At 38.2% G+C, this 25,000-nt stretch overlaps 1 protein-coding gene across 3 annotated transcripts in view; it reads right to left on the bottom strand.

Moving 5' to 3' along the window:
- Window positions 1-14,548: 14,548 nt before the first annotated feature.
- The window catches only part of LOC135219984 (uncharacterized), a 70,919-nt gene continuing 60,467 nt past the window's right edge, over window positions 14,549-25,000 (bottom strand). The window contains exons 1-5 of one of the 3 annotated variants that reach the window (XM_064257253.1): window positions 21,618-21,867; window positions 18,699-18,846; window positions 18,172-18,477; window positions 17,745-17,969; window positions 14,549-17,601 (exon numbers count right to left, since the gene is read on the bottom strand). In XM_064257253.1, the coding sequence (XP_064113323.1) occupies window positions 15,307-17,601; window positions 17,745-17,969; window positions 18,172-18,477; window positions 18,699-18,846; window positions 21,618-21,739 (3,096 nt within the window). In that variant the 5' untranslated portion in view covers window positions 21,740-21,867 and the 3' untranslated portion in view covers window positions 14,549-15,306. Of the gene's footprint in view, window positions 17,602-17,744; window positions 17,970-18,171; window positions 18,478-18,698; window positions 18,847-19,702; window positions 20,376-21,617; window positions 21,868-25,000 lie in introns of those variants that run through there. The other 2 variants (XM_064257254.1, XM_064257255.1) reach the window with 2 other exon arrangements.

The raw sequence follows: 25,000 nt of genomic DNA, 5'->3' as shown, positions 1-25,000 counted from the left end.
TCGGGAGATGTAGTACTACGTGTATTATTCATGTGGGGGCGAATGAACTGCAATACCTTCTTGAGTCCAGATTGCACCATGATTTACGTTCTCGAGTTTATCTAAAATGTCTTTTTTCTGTTTCCTGTGACTCGACAATGTTGCATTATGCTGTGTGTTCGATACACGATGACCTCTGCCTTTTATTTGTTTATTATAATAATATATTATTATCTGAATAATCTCGAGATTTTGAACGCGTCATGTTGGTCTAGTTCCTTCCCACTGAGCTTGCTGGAGAGTGGAGACACACCTTTATCGTAAGGTGTAAAAAGTATTATTGGTTTAATTCTGTTTTACTTCGTGGTTTTCCGTTTCTTCTGAGACGTGGAATTGATGATGATTGCATTTTTCACGTACCCGGCCATTTTGCCACTAAGACTAATTTTGGGACGTTTTGTCACTAAGACTAATTTTGGGAAAGTAATTTATAAAGTGATGTTTATCCTCTGTGAATTTAGTTACCTTATTTGCCCTGATACTCTATCGTCAATGCCAAGCTAAAATCACGTTTTAATATTCTTTGCATTACCAAAAGAAGAGGCAGTGTCAGCTCATAATAAGCTGACTGTCAGCAAACACACACTGTAAGTGTGAAAAACAAGTAAAAAAATGTGTCGAAATTTCTTCGGAGCAATCGTGTTTTCTGCACAGCGTATAATCAAGGCCACCAAAAATAGATCTAACTCCCGGTTGTCTCGGTATAATGCTGTATGGGCCACGTCCTATGAAACTTTAACCCCGGCCCTGTGGTAGCCTGGCCCGTTGTCAGACGCACGGTCATGGCTAACTTTAACCTTAAAGTACGGACGGACAGACAAAGCCGACCCAATTGTTTCCTTTCAGAAAACTTAAAAATTAGACTCAGCGATGATGAAAATCAGCAAGCGCACACTGTACAAGAGAGAATTTTAGACTAATAACGAACAGAGAGAGAGAGAGAGAGAGAGAGAGAGAGAGAGAGAGAGAGGTTACGTATGAAAATGTGCATATGCGTGAAGAAGCCTAATTTGCAGATGTGTGAAGCAGGCACCTCACCACCTCGGAACCGTGGCCAACAGCCCAAACTGTTCATATTGCTGAATTTGTGTACCCAATGATCCCTTCAAAATCACCTAGAGAAGGTGAACCCAAGCACGCGGAATTGTCTCAAAACTGTTTTATTCATTTGCGTTCCCATAGAGAAACGTCTTCATCTATAAATAAATAATTAAATAAATATAAATAAATAAATCAATTTCCCCTCGTGTTAAAATTTCGATTTTAGTTCTGCCATTAAAACTGGTAAAGATTAAAGTTATTTCCAGTTTCATTTCAGCCTCCCTAGACTATCTAAAGTCAAATTCATATCATTATTTACCAAATCGTAAGCTAGCAACTTCAATTTCTGTTTAAAATCAATATGAGCAAATGAGTCCTCATTCTCTCCACCGCTTTGATATCTTCAAAGTAGCACGCACTTCGATTGCTGTACACCAGACGCAATAGCCACGTATGTCCCCTCGCCTCGCCCCCCGCCCCACCCCCCTTTTCTCTCTCGTCATTCCTCGCTCTCTCTCTCTCTCTGTCCCTATCACTCTACAGCTTTTACGTCATGGTAAGGGCGTACCAAAAAATGTCCCATTTTTCCCAGAACAGACATTTGACTGGGTCCTCCTCTTCACCTGTAGAGATCAGCAGGGTAGTAAAAGTTATTCAAGTAACGTTTGAGAGACGCACTTTACTCAGTAATCAACACCCAACTTTTTTTTACCAAGTAGCTAAACCAACCCCGGGAGCAAGCGTTAATTATCGCCATGTGGTGAATTTTAATGCGAATGTCGGTTGCACCATTTTACAGAACAGGAGACGTAGCTAAATATGCCCGAAGCACAACTCGTGGCGGTTGGTACGGTGCGTTTCTAGGGTATACAGTATACTTCCTCGTTGGAACAAGGTTAGGCTGACGCAACCTGTCTTGCATTTGGAAAAAACCTGAGGAAAGGTCGATGGGTATAGTTGTAGATATAGCTATAGGAAACTTTTCAACAAATCTAGGCTATATAATGCTATAATACTTGAAAGTATACTCTTGCCAGGCGAGGGCAGTTTTACAGATGGCTTTCGAAAGTAAGACTTCTTGATGCCATTGGGTAGACTGCTTTACAATATGACATGAATTAATAATGACAATGACTAATAATCATGATGTAGAGTTGTTGTTGTCTTTTTCTAGAGAATTTCCGCATATAGGAAGTGACACATTCGATAGCAAAATATCAGATTAACTTGACTTAAGGATGAACTTGCTCTCAAAGGGAATTGTACTAGGCCTATATGATAAGCACACCCAATGTATCAAGCATGACAGTGACACTATCCATCCAAATGGTCATGGGAGATGTTCTTATATAATTCCCTTTTCGTAGAGAGAGAGAGAGAGAGAGAAGAGAGAGAGAGAGAGAGAGAGAGAGAGAGAGAGAATGTTGCAAGATAAACACAGACGTAAAAGTATGGTTTCATCACCTTTCGTGATGTAGGACATCTCATTGGAACAAATGTGTAATTCAACAGGAAATATTTCAGAGCGGTTGTCCTCATTCTCTTTTACCTTACGAAAGTCGAAACTATACTTAGCGGTTTCCTTTCTACTAACTTGACTATAGTCAGGTGACATTGTTCTTTGAAATGTACAGTTTGCCTTTTCGAGAATTGAATTGAAAACATCTACCAATTGGAGGAACTCATTTCTTTTCAAGAACCGTTCAAACGCGCTGTTTAGGAGTAATCTTTTGATGTAAATATACCTTTGTACGAAAGTTACTTAGAATAACTTACTTTTGTAATATATATTTATATACATATAATGTGTGTGTACCCCTAAAACTGAGGATAAAAAAAGAAAAGCGATGAAACTGATGTTGTGATATGATTTTATTATGAAATGTTTGTGTAGATTACGTAAGAATCTTGATGGTAATGAGGAAATAAAAAATAAAAAAATAAAAAAAAGACACGACATTGTGCAATCTCATTGTAGATTACATCCTGTATTAAGCAGTAATATCTGGCTATTCTCTCAAATCCAATGTACCCCCTGTGGAGTAAAAATGTACCACTTGGGGTACATGTACCTCAAGTTGGGAACCCTTGCTGCTTTAGAGGGAAACTTCGAATGAGGCTACGCCTAAGCCTTGTTCTCTCCACCTGGTTATAGACCTCCACGATGACTGAATAACTACTTAGAGGTGTACTATAAATAACTTTTTAAATTAAACAAAACTTTAATCAAAAGTACCGAGAATCCGACTTCAAGCCAGCTGTGGACCTCTGGATTCTGTTTAGTTAACTGCGACTAGAGCCAAGAGTAGTAGGTTCGCCAATACCTTCAAACCTGGTGACGTCACACGGGTAGGCCACTCAGTAGGTATAATAATTATGTCATCTTACTCATCTCGGTGTTACCTTACCTTACCTTTAGTTTCCCTTAGGTCGTTATGGATTAAGTCACGTGCGTGAGATATCTAAAAAAAATTTTGCGCGTTAGGAGCTGAAGAAACTTAATTTTAGATGAAAATATTCATATTTTGTATCGAATTTGTCCAAAATATGGTTTTTCGGAATATCAAGGACAAGTACGGAGGTCAAAACAAGGGGAAACAATGGCTTGGTTGGAGTTATGCACCAACGAAAATCGCGGGTGAGTCTAAATATCAAACTGTACTATACCTATATATAATATATCATATATATATATATATATATATATATATATATATATAATGTTGACAAGATTGTAAACCATTATATGTAAAAAAAAAAAATCTGAAAACGACGGTAGCCTAGATATAGGCCTAGCGTTCACTGATTTTGTTCGTTAATTAATTTTTTTTTTCAAAGCAAATTGTGCATTTCCTTATGTATACAGATAAAGATTTCCTTTCTCTTTAAATGAAAACGAAAAAAAAAAAGGAAAATTCAGTCATTTCAGTTATACGTAGCTGTGATTGAGACTAAGGTTACCATAGGCTAGGCAGGTATTTTGCAACGTAAACAAATTAAACCAACTGTGGAGCTTTTTTAATAGATATCCTGTTAGAAAGTAATTTACTTATATTCTATAACTATAAACGTATTTTACAGCTTATAATACGAAGGTACTAATCATTTCCCCACTCATGACATGTTTGTAACTGGATTTTTGTTTAAATGAATAATTCAACTCGCGAAGAAGGGAATGTTTGTGCGTGATCGGTGTATACTCTCTCTCTCTCTCTCTCTCTCTCTCTCTCATTTCGATTTATTTTCTTGCCCAATTTTGCTCTTTATTTGTCAGCCATTTTGACCTGAATTTTGTGTGACATACATGACCTCAGCGGCTCATATAGGCCTACGGGATGAGTGAATGAATGTAACATGAATAGCTATAATAAATGATATACCAGTCTTTACCAGATTCTGGGATGGTCTTCCATTAGGCCTAGCCATGTAACTGAATCGTTGGAGCTTCGGAAGGTCGATCTGGGAGTCATTGTTTTTAGTTTATTTGTTCCATCTTGTTTGGTTTTCTACGTTAATTTTCTTACAGTGATTATATATTTAATTATTTTTACATCTATAAGCCATTTCTTGTACACTGCCTTACCAACTGGGGATGCATCCTGGATAGGCCTAATGATAACATTAAAGGTAATCGTGATGGTAATTAGAGAAAATTCTAGGGCTGCAGAAGCAATTCGTATAACTGTGTACATTTATTGTCCTATGAAATCCTTCTTGATGGGGATGTTATTCTATTATTACTCATTATGTCATTTAAACATTGCTACTTGGGCGTGGTATCGACACGTCACCTACTGAGACGTGCATGTAGTACTAAACACCGTCTGATAATGTAAAGCAGACGACCAAAGTATACATAGTTGCACACCGTACCACTCGCACAGTGTATATAACTAAGGAAATGAGAAACAGCTTTGCATGCCATAATTTGCGATACCTTCCAAGAACATAAAACCAAATTTCCTGCCAAAGCATCGTCAGTATTGTCATGCACGTCGTGACTCCCTCCCCTCTTGAAGCTTTCCCGCCAACACCGCTCTCTAGATCCATCCAGCTGTGTTTCGCCAATGTATAATTTCAATACTGTTCAATCATTGGTAAGTAGTCATTAAATTAGTATACCCTACCATGATTTAATCAACTGAATTTCTAGTGACAAAAACATGTCATATTTTGGAGGTTTTTACGTCTCTGAACTGAAAATGTCCCCGGATTTTGTCTCGAAAATCTGGTCACCTTAACGTAGTAATCGTTAATCAATATAACTTGTCGACCACGCATAGAAATAGGTGTATAAGTTGCGGCAAGACTGGGATACCAGGGATTTCACGAAATCCCTGAATTCGTGTAATCACCTATTCACTTAGGGACATTTGATCCCCCGAGGGGCTAGTACGAAACGCTATTTCGACTTGTTTAGTACTAGCCCCCCCCCCCCCCCCCTCGGATTAAATGTGTTTCGCTGTGTTTAGTACTAGTCCCTCGAGGATGAAATCTGCCAAGAGAATTGGTAATTATACGAAATGCCTGAAATGTTCAGAAATCGAAATCCCTGGTTTCACAGTCTTACTGTAACATAATATAATACGTTGATCACTAGGGCCTAGTACCGTATAGCACATCGATCTAGGTGACGCGTAGATAACAACCCAAAGTAGCACCGTCAAAACTATCATTTGAGAACTCTGTTTTATTCTGCCTGTATTTTGTCCGATTATCATATCTGCGTCATCGTGTTTGGCATGACTACCTATACAGCTTAACCTGGTAATTTTAGACACTCGCTTATTTTATACTTAATTAATACAAAGCTCTAGACCTCGAGTAATAGTATATAAATTCATAGGGAGTTTTATTTTCTTCATTTTTTTTTTTTTACTTTTTTTAGGGACACCCTCTAGTTAAGTCATTGCACCTAGCTTTAAGAATGCGTGTGTCTAAACACTAGGCATATATAAAAAGTACTGTAATAGATGCTTATTAAAAAAAATCGCCTTTAGTCATTTTGTGCCGATATCCTTATCTCTCCCATTTCGCCTTTATTTATTTATTTATTTATTTATTTATTTATTTATGTACAATCTCGTGGCTATTCAACGCAGTAGAGTGGTGTCGCTGTCATGTGATTCGTTGAGTGGTTGGTGTTAGCCACGGTCTAGACCAAGTGCACTCCCTAGACCTATAGGGGCACACCGTGGAGTTTAGCGAAATTGTTTTATTTTCACGTGAGTATTTGGCAACACGCTCGAGTTACATTTGCCCATACACGGCATTCGAACGTAAAAAAGATACATAATTACGTACTACATTACATACAATACTATACCTCGGGGTACCTCGCGTTTGATGATGTAAGTTAACTCCTAGCAAACCGTGGTTTGGCTTAGCTACCGAGACGAAGATCTTGAATGACAAATTTTGGCTCGCTACTGACATAATTCTTATTGTTTTGTGCTTAATACACGATTAGTATAAAAATACGTCGTGAATTATTCACATTTATTATTTTGATTGTATATATACAGTTATTAAAGGTATTACTGTGATGTATGTCCCTTGTATCCATGTATTTTTATAACGTCTGTCTCTCATATCCAGGTATTACTGTGATGCCTGTTCCTCGTAACCAGGTATTATTGTGATGTCTGTCCTATCTATCCAGGAAATACTGTGATGTCTCTCTCATTTATCCATGTATTACTGTGACTGGGGACTGTCCCTTGTATCCAGGTATTACTTTGCTGACTGTACCTTTTATCCAGATATTATTGTGGCGACTGTCCCTTTTATCCAGAAATCACTGTACCGACTGTCCTCTTTAACCAGGTATTACTGTTCTGTCTGTCCTTTTATCGAGACATTACTTTGTTGACTGCCCCTTTTATCCAGGTAATACTATGGTGACTGTCCTTTTTTATCCAAGTATTACTGTGGTGACTATCCATTGTATCCAGATAATACTGTGGTGACTGTCCTTTTATCCAGGTATTACTGTGCTGTCTGTCAACTTTAAGCAAGTATTACCGTGCTGTCTGTCCCTTTTATCCAAGTATTACCGTAGTGACTGTCTCTTTTATCCAAGTATGACTGTGGTGTCTACCACTTTTATGCAGATATTACTGTGTTGACTGCCCCTTTTATCCAGATATTACTGTGCTGTTTTTCCGTTGTATCCAAGTATTACTGTGGTGACTGAAAAGGGTTTTCAATTGTATATTTCTATGGCATCGAGTACATGAAATGAGGTATGATAAACCTGTAGAGTTTATATACCACCTAAGTTACAAAGGGAAAGGGGGTGGGGTACGGGTTTGAAACCTACCCAATTATATATCTAAGTTGGCCAAATGAAGGCCACATGTCAAATTTTGTCCAGATCGGTCAAACGGTTCAGATTTTTATTGTGCACAAAGTTACATGCATGCATACAAGTTACGTACATACAAACAAATGTACAAACATACAAACATTCACTTTTATCTGTCTAGCTATATATATATATATATATATATATATATATATAATATATATATATATATATATATATATAATATGTAGTGTGTGTGTATATGTATGTATGAATGTATGCACGTAGGTGTGTGTGTTCCAGCATAGCTCTGAAATGCATCGAACAATTTCAACCAAACTTGGTATACATGTGACTTACTATATGGAAAAGAATACAGTGGGAGTAAGACATCAATGGCACCAAAAGGGGCTTGGAGTTGGGAAGGGGGTGACAGAGAGAGAAAGTTAGAGGGAGACGAATTGAGGGAGTAGAGGGGATGTTAGGGAGGAGAAAGAGGGAGAGTGAGGGAGGGTTTGAGAGAGAGGGAGTGAGAGACAGAGGGGCTGTTAGTTAGAAGAATGAAGGAAAAAGTGAGGGAGCAGTTGGGGAGAGAGAGAGAGAGAGAGAGAATAGAGGGGGCTAGAGTGATGAGGGTTTGAGGGAGAGGGAGTGAGAGACAAGGGGCTTGTTAGGGAGAAGAATGAAGGAAAAAGTGAGTGAGCATTGGGGTAGAGGGGGTGCTAGGGAGAAGAAAGCAGGAAATAGGGAGAGTTGGAGGGAGAGAGATGTTATTAGTTGTCATCAGTTATCCCAGGCAGCGCCAGGTTGGTCAACTAATATATATATACATACATACATACATATATATATATATTATATATATATATATATATATATATGTGTGTGTGTGTGTGTGTGTGTGTGTGTGTGTCTGTGTGTGTGTGTGTATGAAATTATGTATCAACTTTTACACAATGAAGTCTATTTAGTAATAAACATATTCTTGCATTTCCATTCGTCTGAATGCCTTTAACGGGATTAAGTGCGTCAATGAGAAAATTGATCTTCAAAATGTGGCGGGTGAATTAAGAGCATGATTGGAGAACAAAAGAACAAAATTTACGAAAAACCTTTTTTTTTCTTTTTTGTTCCCCTTTTGTAGTTTATTTTTATTTATGATTATGCTATGATCATACGTAATAGAAGACCCTTCTTAAAACTAGTATATCTTAATATATATTTTCATAAATGGAAAATTGAATAATCATTGTTGGGAATTAATAAAAGTTTCTTTGATCACAAGGAAATTTTGAGCAGGGTACCATATTATTATTATTATTATTATTATATTATTATTATTATTATTATTATTATTATGCAACAAGACTGAACAAAGAAAGCAGGGATGGAGGTCAAGCATAGGTTGAAAAGCATGTGCACGCTAGGGGCGCCGAAGGGACGCGGCTAATGCCTGCAGTGCACCACGTGAGGTGCAATAAATGCACCACTATGGGGGAGGTACAGCTCCGGTAACCACACTGCTGCTTCTTTCCTACTGAGTATCCGTTGCATCACTTGGCGATGTTTTTGACCCCAGTCTGACCAGTCTGCTCTGATCACGTTGTGCTGTGGCCACTCAGGCGTGCTGAGTAAACCCCCACCCAACCCAACCCCCCACCACCCTGGAATCCTTGGAAGTATTATTCTCAGTGGGGTTTGGGTTAATATATAAATATATATATATATATATATATATATATATATAATATATATATATAGTGTGTGTGTGTGTGTGAAAACATATAAACTTAAACCTTTGACAACCACAAGGTCTTTTAATTTTCTGTAATAAACCTATTTTTATTTTATCATCCATCTCAGTCCCTTTACCTGCAATACGTTCCTCAATGCATTAGATAGATCTTCGAAATATGATGTAAATTAAGAGAACAAAAGTTTATGTCCCTCCTCAGAACAAAGTATCTTTCAATGTAATTATAACATCAGTTGTATTTGGTATGTATAGAGTCTTTTCAGTCTTCCTTATAACTGCGTTTTCTGCGGTATTGCATTCTGCCAGTAACTCTCCTAGAATGATCATATTTCCATAGACGTTAAAGTAAACAGTCATTGGTGAGAATGAATGAAAAGAAGGCATCTAAGATGATGTTCGCTTGGAAATCTTGAGCTATAGGGACTATGAATATTGATATTATTATTCAGAAGATGAGCCATATTCGTACGGAACAGTGGGTCAGTGAATATACAGAAAGACGAGATCATTTATTAAAAAGAGTACATTGACACATTGATAAACGAATAGATATAAGTCTGAAGTAAAATATTTAAAATTCGAGGCGAATTGTTTCAGGGTAGTCATGCTTTGCATCTTCGCTTTGGACTTTTGATGAGGTTTTCCTGTTGCACACCACCCTCTTCTGGGTTGTCTGAGGTTATTGTTGTTCCTTGAGGTGTTCCTTGTGCAAGTAGCTTCATGATTCATGAGACTCGGGCTGTCAAGCAGAGCACTGTGGCACTTTCTGCCATGAGAGAGTTGGAGTGGATGGACAGCAAGATGAAGAGATGCAGAAAATAAAAGGGATGCAGGACGAGGATCTGAAATGGAACGGGAAGTAATAGAGGTGTTGGACAGCGAAATCCGAGCTACGGGCTGAAAGGACGATGCTAATGCTTACAGTGCAGGAGAGGTGCTCGTAAGGGCTAAAGCATGCTCCTGGTTCAGGTAACCATGTGCATGTTTTACTACTGGTATAAATCAATATACGATATATTTATCATCAATTGCTACATTGTAGGGTCCAAGTATTCATTGCATCACGTGACGATACTTTTGGACCAGTCTGACCACGTTGCGCCGTGTCAGGTCATGTTGAACCTCCCTACCTTACCCACTTTCTCCATCTCACCTCAACACCCCCCATCCCCACCCCGACCCCCACCCCCTTCAATCTCATTCATCAACCTCCGTCGACGCCATTATCATCATATCATCACCGTAGTATTTGTTTATTTATTTTATTGATTTTGTAATTATCTTTTTTTATTTTTCATAACTAATACCTTCTTGCTGTATTTCCCTTCACCTTCTGTTACTTCTTTCAAACAAACACCGTCTATATTTATTGACAGCTTGAATTTCAAGTCAAGTGGCCCCTGTGGGAATAATATAATCTAATAATAATAATAATAATAATAATAATAATAATAATAATAATAATAATAATAATAACAGTAGTTTATGAGATGGGACATCCATGGACAGGACATTTGAAAAGGTAATAATAATGATAATAGCAGTGTATGATCCTGGACATCCGTGAACAGGGCATTTGAAAAGGCATACTGGTATTTTGGTCTGCTTCAAAGGAGTCTTCAGTGGCGGGGCCGAGCCATTCTTTATTATCAGATTGTCGGTTCAATAGTTATATTAATGTAAGATAAGGTCTAGTTGTGTATTAACTTTGGCGGCTAAAAACATAATGTCTACAGGGTCGGATCACTGCTGCTCTCCGTCATAATACCTCTGGTCAAATGAACGTCGTATCTCCTTGTTGACCTGTTTGTTTGATGATCTGTCATTAGTCAACATTTTGGAGGTACGGTCTCTGGAGTTCCCAGCTCAACACATGGGTGTGACTTCAGTGAAGTTAGAGAGGAGGATGTCCTGCTATAAGAAACCTGCAATAGGTGCACCGAATCGACGTCATAAGAGACATAATTGTGAAAATTCGGAAATGACTATTGTGTCTCCCTGGCCAAGGTGCTTATGGCTGCTCAAGGCGCTTGTGAGCCATCAGGAGAAACACTTCCTGAACACGACTCAGGAAATGTTCCCACTACTCACCAACGTTAGGCACTCTTCCAACCAGGACCTAACGCGACCCAGGCCTAAAATGACACTTAACACTGACAGAGCCAACAGAACAAGTATCCCTGAGGGCAAACAACTCACAAGGGCCAAGGATTTGCGAGATAGTTACCAAGACATTCAACGGGAAATGCCAGTAGATGAGTTACCATTCCAGGAAAACCTGACAGCACCATCTCCATCTGTTAGTGAGGATGCAGCTTAAAACTATAGATGTCAAGAAGAAATAGTTTTTAAGAGAAATCTCACCTGCTAATATGGCCTAGAATTTACTTCGGAAACTACTTACACAAGGAAAACTTTAAGGAACAAAAACCAGTTAGAAGACTTAAGGAACAAAAAACCTTTCAGAAGACTTAAGGAACAAAAACCACTTGGAAGACCTATGCCAGAATTCGCTTTACAACTTGAATGTAGTATTATATTCGTTCGATTAAAACAGTTCCCACCAGTGATTGCGTACTTCTCCATCTATGAAGACGCATAGTGCAGTCATGTAGAAAAAGCGTTGATAAGGAAGATCGAAAAGACTTTATGCAGCCATCATGTGCAACTGGCAACATGATTGCAAGGAGGTTTGCCTTCTGTCACCGAGACGTGAAACTGCTGCTCTTCTGCTCGTATTGCTACAGCATCTATGGGTGCTCCCTGTGGACGAACTACTTCAGGAAGACCATGAGACGTATCACTGTTGTTCACAATGACATTTTCAGACGCCTCACAAACACTCCTCGATATACCACTCCGTCACAGATGTTCACAGAAAACCACCTGGACAATTTAAAAATCATTGTAAAGCGAGCAATGTCCAGTCCGATCACCCGAAATCGAAACAGCAGCAATTCGCTCATACAAAGCATAAGTAGTGAGGCAAGAAGAAGGTCTATATAGTTGGGAAGATGAGGCGTTTGTTCCCTAAATGACTTCATCTCTGTTTTTGCAAAATGTCATGTGCAGAATTTGTCATTAGTGTTGTATTGCTGCGATTATTGTTATTACTGGCATTTTCCTTTTTTTGTTATTACTGTGATTATAATCAATATAGTTTTGTTACATTCAATTTTTTAACTATTCTCAATTTTATTACGGTATTATTATGATTACCATCTGTTACACTACCTCAGCAAGTGTGGATATTACAATTTAATCTTTTTTTATCATGTTATCTTATGTATCTAGACTTATGTTATTGTCTATTCTTTGTGTGTTCCGTGTATATTAGCTTGAGCTGATAATAAAAACAATTATTATTATAAAAAAATATTATACAAGTAATTCCGTCCTGCTTATGAAAAACTAAACCTGGGTAAACATATCCGTAGACTTTTGCTTATTATTTTGTGAAATGGGTTATGTAAGCATATGGGATTACCAACATTATTTTGTTATTATTAATTATTGGATAATAGCTGAACGTTTCCATTGGGTTCCCGTACTTTTCACTAATATATATATATATATATATATATATATATATATATATATATAGTAATGTATGGCATTCAGACATTTATGCGTGGGGTAAACTCAGCAAGGTTTTTATTTGTTTTCTCAAGTGTTTTCAGATTCGAATACCAGTATTGGTATTATCATCCTGATAACAGTAACGTTAGCAATTTAAACAACCACAATAATATTGATTAAATGATATTTCTCGACTGATAAAACTATTTTTTAGAACTGTTGTCTATATCGTTCGGGGCTCTTTGGTAATCGTGCTGAGAAAGTTTTGTTGTTGAGTGGGACTTATAAAATAAATGAACTGACTGCTGTCAGATGTGTTATAGGATTGAACATGACATAAAATGGCCTAGGTTTTAGTGTGGTCTATGCAATGGGCGAAATCACAGATTTTTTTTTTTTTTTTTTAATAACAGAGGCGACACTTTTTAGATTTCGTTACCTCATCGTGTCCTCCAGTTTCTCATTTACCAGGATATATCTTAGAAATCTCCAGAATAATAATAATAATAATAATAATAATAATAATAATAATAATAATAATAATAATAATAATAATCTACATTGGCTCGTAAATTCGTATCTTAGATCCCACGGACCACTGACCCGTAGACACTCAAATTTCCCCACGTGCCCAAGTTTCGCCACCAACAGGATCCTTGTGCAACGTGGCAGACATCTTTTATCACTCGTGTCGAAACATTTCCATGAAAAAAAAAGAAAAACACGTGTCACTTATAAGAGCAAGCATGAATAGTCACGTCCCATTCATCCTTTGTAATTATTATTATTTTTTTTTTAGTGGATTGTTTCATCCCCAGATGCACAATAGGCCGCTTTCGCGTTTTTCTAAATGGAATGGAATATTAATTTTAGGCCCTGTGATGAGATCATTCAGCGCTGAAAGGGAAATTGAGAATAAAGGTTTTTACTGTCCTAACAGAGGGGAAAACCTATGCTGTTGCACTTGGTGGGAAGTATCAGAACGAATAGAATATGAGGGGAGGTATAATCAAATGAACAACAGTGCCTACAGCTATAGTGTCCAGTGCTGCATTGAATATCCCCAGATATATACCTACAGAGGCACTGGGGTTCATGTGCTTTCTTCACTCCTGACAGTTGTTTTATAGTACGTCTGCTTTCAGGTTGTACGCTCTTGACAAATGTAAACCCTCTTTCACTCCGAGTTTTCCTTTGGCGCTGAATGACCTCATAAGTCCCAGGTGGTTGTTCTTTGTCAGTTCTGGTAATTGCATAGAATTTCCCCCCAAATATTCAACCAAATAGAGCAACCTCATTTTTTTTTCTTAACTCATGTCTAGTATTGCATAGAATTTCCCTGAGTATTTATCGAAAGGTGGCACTCTTGTCATTTTTCACTCAAATGTCCAATACTGCTTAGAATTTCACAAAGCATATACCCAAAAGGGGGATACTTTTGTATTTTTCTTTTTATATTTTTAGATACTTTTGTATTTTTCTTTTTATATTTTTAGATACTTTTGTATTTTTCTTTTTATATTTTTAGATACTTTTGTATTTTTCTTTTTATATTTTTATTTTTTTTTATCTGTCCAAAATTGCCACTTCGAATCGCAGGACCTGGGGTTTAGGCCGAACATAAGATCCGATGACCGGTGCCGTGAACAGCTGACGAGGCATTTCGACCTCCGTCTACGATGCTAAGAAACGTGATTCATGTATGATACAAAGTCACTTGACAAAATTGCGTAAAAAGTGTGAGTCAGTGTCATGTGCATTTTTCAGTACAGCCTTGGGACAGTCACGTGGTGTTGTTGAAGAGGCTGAACGAATGAAAACCCAGGTTTTCTTCCATTGAATTTTATTTCATATATAAAATGCATATAAATTAAATATCAAAATAAGTTCCATTTGTACATGAGCTAATTAGGATAGCAACACTTTTTTAATAAATTTCTTTGGTATAACAGTAAGGATAGTATTTCGCAAACGCTTCCCGCTTGCAAGAACACAAGGGCTAAAGGTAAATAAATTAATATAAATCATCTGAGATAAAGTAACATTGAAAAATAAATTGCCATTAACAATTTTACAATAATTAACAACAGCTGGACTCATTGTTTCGGCGTGCGGGTGTGATACCGTATACATATTTTGCAAAAATATAAAAATCAGATATTTACACATCTTTATCATACACTGAAACAGAAATATAACACTGCTTTCACGATTTTTCCTTTTAATTAAAAAATATATAGTTATATATTTGCATGCTTTCACTTTTTGATATCTTTAAATCATCCGTTCGCATAGAGATTTATTCCGCAGGCTCTGAAGTAAACACCTGGATTTGTAATCATTTTTCACAATAACTTCCTTCTAACCTTAGTCATTTGGTCAAGCAGACACAGCATTCAGATCACCAACACACTTACATTATTAATTTTCATCAATAACACATCGACCACATGCTGTGCCTGTATACCACAATAGTAAGGTTTCATTCCTTAACTATTCTGGGCTTCTTTGGCAGCAAAGAAGCTAAATCAGAGTGCTTCGCGAAGAAGCTGTATCGCAGTACTTCGAATATTCACCCAAGTAATCACCTGACGTCAGGAAACTTTTTAAACAGGTCCCTCAGGAGATTTAGGGTCTTGACAACTTGCATGCCCACTGCGTTCCCAGCCGGGGTATCTGGAAAGGCAGAAACGATGGTCTGGGACAAGACAGAAGTCTGCTGGCTATCAGAGCAGGACTGTCCTTCTTCCAGTTGCCTAGAAGGAGAGCTGAAGAGGGGCAACTTGGGGGCCGGAAAGTGGCAGCAGTGGAGCTCTCCGTCATGCGGTCCCATTTCCTCACACCTCCTGAATGCTTCCTCTAATGAGGGACGTTCCTTGAGCAACTGCATGGGTAGGACGGAAATCCCATTCAGGTGTAGTTCATGCTTGACAAAATGGCAGAATTCAACATCACACGAGAGAATTCGGCACCTTCTGGAATGCTTCGCAATAATTTTGCAGAATGAATCCCAAACGCTGCACTTGTGCCGAAAAATAACCAAGTGCACATAAGCGGCGCGGAGCGTGTGGCACTCTGTGGTGCAACCGACTCCAGAACATGACTGATGGTGACGAATGAGCTCAATGATGTGTTCGGGGGAATTGAGCTCAAGATCTTTAAGAGCGGAAGTAGCACTGCAAGAGAAAGCCTCATAAGTTTGCTGCTCGTCATAAGAAATGGCTGGATTTTCTTTGATAATAGCACTTTCCATTCTTCTCATGATCAAATTAGTTTCAATTAAATGTCCCGCAGTCATGGGAATTTCCTTTGCTGCTGAGATGACTGATTTAATGGCCTCTTTAAAATGACTATCGAGTGTGCTACCAGACAATCTACTTCTCTCCAGAGTGGAAGATGGCGACCAAATCATGGATTGTTGAGATGGTTCACCGACCTGGGGGCTGGAAGTGATTATTTCTTCGGCTAGGCGATGCATTGCAGCACCAGGTGGAGAAGATGAAGTAGGGGAACCACTACTACCTTTGGAACTATTTGCATTAGCATATCCATTTTCTGCAATGGACAGACTATTCATAGGAGAACTAATAGCCCTCAAGGCTACTTCGTCTGCTTTACCAGTGGCCGCTCTGCTCTTCTCATTGAAATCCTGAATTGCTTGCAGGCTGGGTTCTACTCTTTCTCTTGGTAAACCCTTCAGTCTACTGTTATCTCCCAGTTTAGTGACCTCTCTAGAGTACAGCTCATCACTTCCTAAAATCTCCAAAGAACTGGAATAACTACCTTCTGGCACTCCATAACTCCAGTTCCTGGGAAGTTCAGGGCTTAAACTTTTACGAAGATTGTAATCCCAACTTCTGTGAGGATCTGGGCTCACACTTCTGTGAGTGGCATAATCCCAGCTCCTTTTACGACCTACTCTGTCTTCACGTGTCATGTCACTTACAGATACTGGTATCAATGGACTGCTGAGAGGAGGGCTGCTTAAAGGAGATAGAGGTTTTGTTTCCACTGGATAATCTTGTAAAATTCTGACATCAGATTCTGGAATAGAGAATTTCCGGTATTTTGGGTGATTACTAAGCATAGGATTAACTTTGGCTTTCCCTCTGCAGGCACTGTCTTCACTCTCTACTGACGAAGAGTCTCGTCTAAAGGAAGGGTTAACTTCATGTGCAGTTACTTGGACTCTGCCAGGCACTTGTATAGAGACTGTATAATTTGGTCCCCTTTTGTTCAGGTCATTAATCTCCAGGAGTTCATTCTCAAGATATTCACTGACATTCATGTCTTCTTGGCTTCTCGCTGCGTCTGTAGCAGTCATTAATTTTGCATTTGCCATCAACTCTTCCCTGCTGTTCCCTGCCATCCTTGCATCGAATGTTAATGGTGGACTGCGAACTTGATGACTAGTGGATGGTGGCAACCTTTTGATAAACCTATGACTTTTTGACAAATCAAGACCTCCTGGTACTTGGTATGATGTGCTGGGAACAACGCCTGCAATCACCGAGGGTCTTAATGCATTCATCTGTAGGTCTTTTAAACTGGGTTTATCAGCTATTAAAAATGAATATGATCCTGCTACGGTTGTTGGAGTGGTAGGAGGGTTATGATAATTGTACTGTTCACTATGATTGCCTGAGGGTGATGGAACTCTTCGCTCTGTAGTCTTTCCCGTTACTCTATGGGGTTGTAGATTCTTCACAGGTACAAATGATAAATTTTCGTGCGTATTTGAATCGGCTTCAGAAACTGAAACGGGTTCCTCCTTAGTGGCTTTACTGAGCTTTAAATCCTTGTAAACAAACTTTACCATTTGACCAACGTTGACCTTTTTCCTTCTTCCTGGATACTTCCCTCTGATAAGTAGCGCCAACTGTTTAAAAAGAGAAGACCATCACAGATTAACACACAATTCATGTCTAAATACAAAGGTAGTCATCTACAAATAAAAAATTCAGAAGGCATATTCTCGAGTACATTACAAGAATCACAAAACTATAAAACCTGAATACTTACACTTGTATAAGTTAAGGGTTCTTTTGGATGATCTTCAAGATATGCCTGCAAAACCTCATCGGCATATGTGTCATGTCCTGGCACATATGACAAATTGGCATCTATCCAACGCCGACCAACGGCCATCCTGCACAGACTTGTATTTCCATACTTTTCATCACCTGAGGAGGAGTGACCAAACTCCGCCTTTGGGTCTTGAATCTCGTAGTCACTTCCAAGGCTAACCTGTTACACAGAAAGAAAATTTAGCCAAATGAGTACAAGAAAAAGGCAATTTTAAATTACTGTCAGTTAACTCATTCCAACCTAGTGACAAGTAACATAGTGATAGCGGTGGAAATTGGATACATTTCCCTATTTTGCCCTAGACATCTTCACACCAACATTCTACCACGGACTTAACTACTACATGTAGAACACTCTTTACCTTCTGTCTTTTGAGACTTGAACGCTGGGCAGCGTCACTTGCAATGTCAACAGCAGTGTCTTTCACTCCCCTTGAAGATGGCAGGAGTCTTCCACCAGCAATATTCCCCACAACTATAGATGGTCCAGCTCCAGACTCCACTTGTGTGGAGCCATGACTGTTTTTCTCGTCAGATTTTGTCTCTGCATCTTCGCCTGGACTGGGGTGCTGTTTCAGAGCGACATCTTGATACACATACACCTGTTGGCCCTGTTTGCCTCGGCGTCGCTTTCTGTATGGGAATCTTGACCTCAGCACTTTGCCAAACTGTCAAATAGAAGGGAAAAAATGTTACCGACGTGAAAACCAGTTAAAGGTCTCCTTGTGACATTATATTCATTAATGCCTTTGGTGACCAGTCACCACCAGCAGTCAACTGTATTTCAAAACCCTCTCAGATTCCTGGGGACTCCATTAACAATCAGGGAACACCCCTGTGCAAAACCATGCAAAACTAGTGCTAAATTATGCAAAATTAAGGTCCTCACCTGTCCTATGTCCATATAATCATCTGGGTTATCTTTGATATAGGCGTTGTACAGGAGATAGACTGGGGTGTGTACTCCTGATCTGTCTTCCACTTTCTGGGTTACCCAAGCATCGCAAGCAGCCCTCCATGAGGGAATGTATGGCTCACTGCAGAGAGAGAGAGAAAAAAGGAAAATGTCACTTGTGTTTTTTTTATATAAGGATCACATGGGAAGACAAGTATCAATATTCAGTTTGAATAATGCAGTCACCAGTAAACGCTGTTGACTTCCTTGGCCTAGATCTGTGTGTATGTATATATAAATACTACGTATATGTATACATATACATTTTACATACTCGAACACAAATTCACTAAAAGTTCCTTGAAGATCGAGGCAGACGAGCCTCTGAAAACTTGACACTAAAATATCTCTTCTTTTGAACTCAGATAATAGTTATGTATGTATGTATATGTATGTGTATGTGTATGAGTATATATATATATATATATATAGATATATATATAGATATATATATATATATATAATGTATAATCAGCGCCTTTTGGAGGTTATAGCTTTCTGGCCAATTTTATCCTTGATTTCGAATCAGTGCAGAACATGGCTGCACAATTTCGCTTTAAGATTTTTTATGTATAGATTTTATCGAATACAGAGAGAGAGAGAGAGAGAGAGAGAGAGAGAGAGAGAGAGAGAGAGAGAGAGAGAGAGAGAGAGAGAGAGAGAGAGAGAGAGAATTAAAATAAGCCATTTCAAAATTGAGGAAAACCTCGTTGGTTTATATACAATATGACTTTTCTGTTGTTTGGTATTGGTTTACGTAACCGATTATTATTTGAAATTTGAATAAAACGGGCACATATATATAGGCTGTAAGTCACACAATCGAGGCATATACCCTGAACACATTCTCACACACAATCTCTGGCACAATGCAGAATTAAAGCCTCGTAGTCGTAGACCAACTTTTCATCCAAGAATACAATCGAATTGACTCATACCTGTCGTTTTGGTATTTTGCTTTTTCCATTTGACAAAATCCTCTTTCAAGTTCTCGCGATTGGAATGAAGAATCATCTATCGTGGTTATTATCCGCGTGGAGGAGGAGTTAGTACTAGACTCGCTCGCTAGGGCTCTTATGGTCTCGCACAACCAATCACTCAGGATGCTAACGCCGAACTGACTACACCGTCGCTCGGGTAAAGGTTGTTATATAGTTATGACTCGGCCCCTAAACAAAAGACCAAGTAGTCGGCGGTATCTTTTTCAAAACTTGTTGGCACACGAATTATGACTGACACGATTTTACGGAGAAAAAAAGTGACGAACGCGCTTTTAAATAGTTTTGAGATGTCATGATGACGTTGCAGAATGGGCGAATAGGGATGTTAGGGGGTCCAAGGCATGACCTGACATGACGCAACGAGGTCAGAAGCGTCGTCACGTGACGCAATTAGGAAGGAGCTACGATCTGGCAGTTGACACTGAATATAGCATATATATTGATTTCACCGTTACTTAAATATGCGCCTGCTAGTTCTAACCTTGGCTATACCGACCCTACTGGGTGACCACAGTGCACCTGCTCCTTGGCCTTTTACTTTGTTTTAATTCTCTTTACCTCTTGTCATCCAACTTCTCTAAAACAATTATTATTTTTTTTATTAATCTGTAGGAGTTTCATATTGCTTGCCAACCACTATTTTCATTGTCTTAAGCGACGAAATTGCCCCAGTGATTATGCCTGAATTTTCCCCCTTGTTATCTGATGCGACCTCTCTGCTCTCTCTCTCTCTCTCTCTCTCTCTTTGTGTGTGCGTAGCATCGCATTCACTTGTTTCTAGTTAGGCCTATTTATAATTATATGATAATCTACATAATATTATATATATATATATATATTATATATAGTATATATAATCATACTGTAGCCTGCATCCTGGGCCTAACTTGGATGAGGCCTTTATTTCATTATTAGCCATTTTTTTTTTTCTTTTTTTTCTTTGCAGTCAAGGTTATAGGGAATTTTTGTCACCAAGAAAACTAGAAGAATCGAGAGTAATATTTTTTGTTTTCACTCAGAGTATAATAAACACTGTCCCCTTTTTCAAAGCTACACTCGGTGTTTACATATTTCGGTAAAAAAAATGGACAAGCAATGTCGGAAGTGTAAATATTTCCACTCAGAGAGAGAGAGAGAGAGAGAGAGAGAGAGAGAGAGAGAGAGAGAGAGAGAGCAGTTTTCAGTTGTAACCGGGAAGGACACGACACGCCGCGACCGTAGTGAAGCTGAACTTTGAGAGCTTCAAGAGAGTGAGAAAATCCGTCTCGGAACTCCGCAATTCCACAGAGCTTGCTCGCAGGATGACGTCAGCGAATCGTCATGGATACGTCACTGATAAAATTGCTTGTTGATTCTGGATTAATCCCGATATGACAGGTACGGATTCGTTTCGGCCAGACATTTAACTGTCACAAGGTTACCGCTGAACTGGATACATACTTAAGCGTGAATGCGCGCGCATGTATGTCGTACTATGTATGTGTGTGTATGTGGCTCTATATATATATATATATATATATATATATTATATATATATATATATATATAATATATATATATATATATATATATCTCACATACACAAACAAATGTTAATACGAGTTAATTAAACGCACAGGCACTAACAACTAGATCAAAATATGAATGCGAGTTTAATTTTAAATGCACAGACACTAAAACAATCCAATCAAGCACTTCTTCACCAGATCACATATATCACTCTATAGTTTCTACTCCAGCGAACACGAACGTAGATCTATAGGCCTATGGAAGTTTCAAAACAGTACACATTTCTTCGTGTTTTGTCGTTTACGTAATTTACAAATAAATTGAATTATTCTCTCCAACTTACTCGACTTTCATGGGTTCTGGCTGTTTCTCCTCCTGTGTCATGTCACTAGTCGCAGCACTGTTACGATTCGTAAAGTAGATCTGTTCCTTTCCGCCGGAAATATAATTCTGCAGCAACTTCATCTTGTTAGATTTGCGCCATAGTTCGGTGAACGACGGAGTAGAGATCAATCCCGGGCCACTCAGTGCGTCTGTCTTAGGGCCGATGTTGCACCTTTCAAGGCTGGCACCGTTCTGGTTAACCCCAGCTCGGCTGTTGCTTTTATATGGACACACGGGGGGAGTTGCCAACTTTCCTTTTCTCGTTTTGAACGTTTCATCCGCAGTATTTCGCGTGTGTCCGCATTTCATACTCGTATGTTAAAGAGAAAGCGTAAAGGAAATCGTCATCCGGAAATGTAGATGAAATACAAGAAATAAACAATATTCTGTTTGACTGTAGAGTTGCATCATCTCTATATGATTCTTCCCGGGAAAGCGGGGGGGGGGGGGGGGGGGGGGGGGGGGGGGTGGGGGGGGGGGGGGGTAGAGAGCTTGCAGACGAAACTACTCGGGGATGACTCAGTGTTGTTGTATCTGGAAATCCGCAGATCTTTCGAGAATGTTGCGTCTTCTCTTTTAGCAATAACGTAAACAAATAAACAATGCGCTAATATTAAGAATATGCACATCTATATAATCCATAGCTCCTGCATCTTTTGCAACTGATAAGTGTGACGATTTTTTTCAACGATTAGCGGAATTAAGGTGAAAGAAACAGATGGAAACTTGAAACATTTTCTGCGAAGTGAAACAGACAAAAACGTAAAACATTTCTAAGAAGTGATTTGCAGTTTCGTTCGCAAGACACGATTCTTCGACGTTTTTCTGTTTCGTGGGAGACTTGCATAACGAAATCATAATATATATATATATATATATATAATATATATATATATATATATATATATATATATATATATATTACTATAACAGTACGCACCCACAGCATCTTGGCAACACTATTTGCGGCGGCGCGCTGCCAGACGTGTACCTATGATAATAACCACAGGTAACAGGTTCTCTCTCTCTCTCTCTCTCTCTCTCTCTCTCTCTCTCTCTCTGGCCGTCGAAATTATATAACTGATAATAATCAGATTTCATTTCGGATTTTCAGATGCTAAACATTTGAAAACGATTTATCACTTATGAATGTCCCAGAGAGAGAGTGAGAGGGAGCTCTCGTTCCAGGCATACGTTAGGACTAGGTAGACCGTGGGTATACTTTGGGTATTTTCCCGGTTTGCGGAACACTCGTACGAACAAGAGCCCGTGCTCCCGCGAAGGTATTATCTAAAAGCAACAATTTTTCCCCGGGGATTTTGGAAAACATTGATTAAAAAAAAGAAAAATTAGGTGAACGACCTACCTTACGAGAACCGGTTTTTACCAGTTAGTTCCTTCCATTGTTGAGATAGTTTGGAATGTTTTTATTTATTTATTTATTTTATTTTATTTTTATTTTTATTTTTTTGTTAGGGGGAATTTTGACAGAACATAAAACTCGTAAGTTTAAGTGTAGATTCCTTATCACAAAGGTACACCATTACAAGATGTTCTACCGGTTTTTTATTATTATTATTGAAAATTAGCCCCCTTTTCAGACCAGTTCCCACCAGCCCTGCACCTAATAATGAAATTAGTTGAACTGTGTGTATCGAACAACGCAGTATTAGATGTATGCATATTGAATATTTTGAAACTATAACAATAAATGCCATGAAAGCTAAAGGCACCTTGTGGACGAGATATGTGGATGACATCCTAATATCTCGGGATGATAGATGGGGCTAATTTGAACGATTTCCTCTCAAAATCAAATGCATTAGAGCCCCAGTATCAAATTCAAAGTGGAATGTAAAATAATCCGCAAAATTACGTTTTCTCGATGTTTTGATAATTAAAGACACGACAGGATACGAATTTACAAGTGTAGAGAAAACCAACATTTTCTCTTTCATGCATTCTTTTATTTATTTATTTATTTATTTTTATCATGACATTTCTGTGAAGACTTGCGTAGCAATTTGACCTCAAGAGCTGTATGACTATCAGTTACTACTGCAGCATGGGGTCTGCTGTGGGAGGTCGAAACCCACATTCTTAGGAAGCTTGCATTTGATGTCCCTCACCTGGACTGGATTAAGACGTTGACATACATAACCCTCTCGTCTTTGCATACCCAAATACCCTAGCCGAATCCCTAATTAACGTCCAACAAACACAGTGCCCCAAAGACACAGGAATATACGAAATCCCTTGACTGGACTGTGACGAATCCCTTATTGGATTTACAGGTATATAGATCTATTTTCCTAAAGACTAATTCAACAGACACGTTCGGTAAGATGTGGCCAATAGCGCTCAGCTATTTTTAGCCGTATAAACAGGAATAAATTGGAGTAGGTCACGTTTAATTCATAGCAGTAATTTCAGTTCGAATCTGATTATGATAAAACAGTTGTCTTCGAAATATAACGCCGTAGAGTCTAAAGTTATTGATAAAGTTAGGCCATAATATATATTTTATATATAGATATATATATATATATATATATATATATATATATATTATATATTATATATTTATATATATTAAAACTTCACAGTAGATGCACGTGACTTCATTAAATAAGCGAATACCACAGGAAAATGACAGGCAGAAATCCAAGCGCCTTCGTTTGTAGAGTCTGAACTTATTGATAAAATTAGCCCATAACATATATTATATATATATATATATATATATATATATAATATATATATATATATATATATATATATTTTTTTTTTTTTTTTTTTTTTTTTTTTTTTAATTCACAGTAGATGCACGTGACTTCATTTAATAAGCGAATACCACAGGAAAATGACAGGCAGAAATCCAAGCGCCTTCTTCGTCTTTACTGAGACACTGTCAAGGAAAACGAATGAAATTCAGTTGGAAAGAAAATTATCAGGCAAACACAAAGATCAGGAATGCCAGAGGTGAATTGTCAAAAGGGTAAAAATCAAAGAGATAATCCAGGATTATCGTATATCACTCGGCCACGAAGCTAAACATAGATTTAACTCAAACAAAAACTACAGCGTATCCATACAGTCCAAAACATGTAAAAACTGAATATATTAATTTTGTTGCTTACATTTATCTGCAACTTTTTTCATTATGTAGGCATCAAGTTTAAATAAACCAAGACTAAAATTTAGAACATTTCCATTATTTGACTTGACGAAACAAGATTCAGTGATATTTCTTTTAACTGTATCATTACATGGGATTAAGGCTCTTGCTTGATTCCAGTTAATAGGATGATCTAAATCTCGCATAAGTACGAATAATGCATT

This window comes from Macrobrachium nipponense, chromosome 1, assembly GCF_015104395.2.
Source record: "Macrobrachium nipponense isolate FS-2020 chromosome 1, ASM1510439v2, whole genome shotgun sequence".
Classification (NCBI taxonomy): Eukaryota; Metazoa; Arthropoda; class Malacostraca; order Decapoda; family Palaemonidae; genus Macrobrachium; species Macrobrachium nipponense.
The sequence above is the reverse complement of the archived record's forward strand: the minus strand, read 5'-3'. Positions and strand labels throughout refer to the sequence as shown.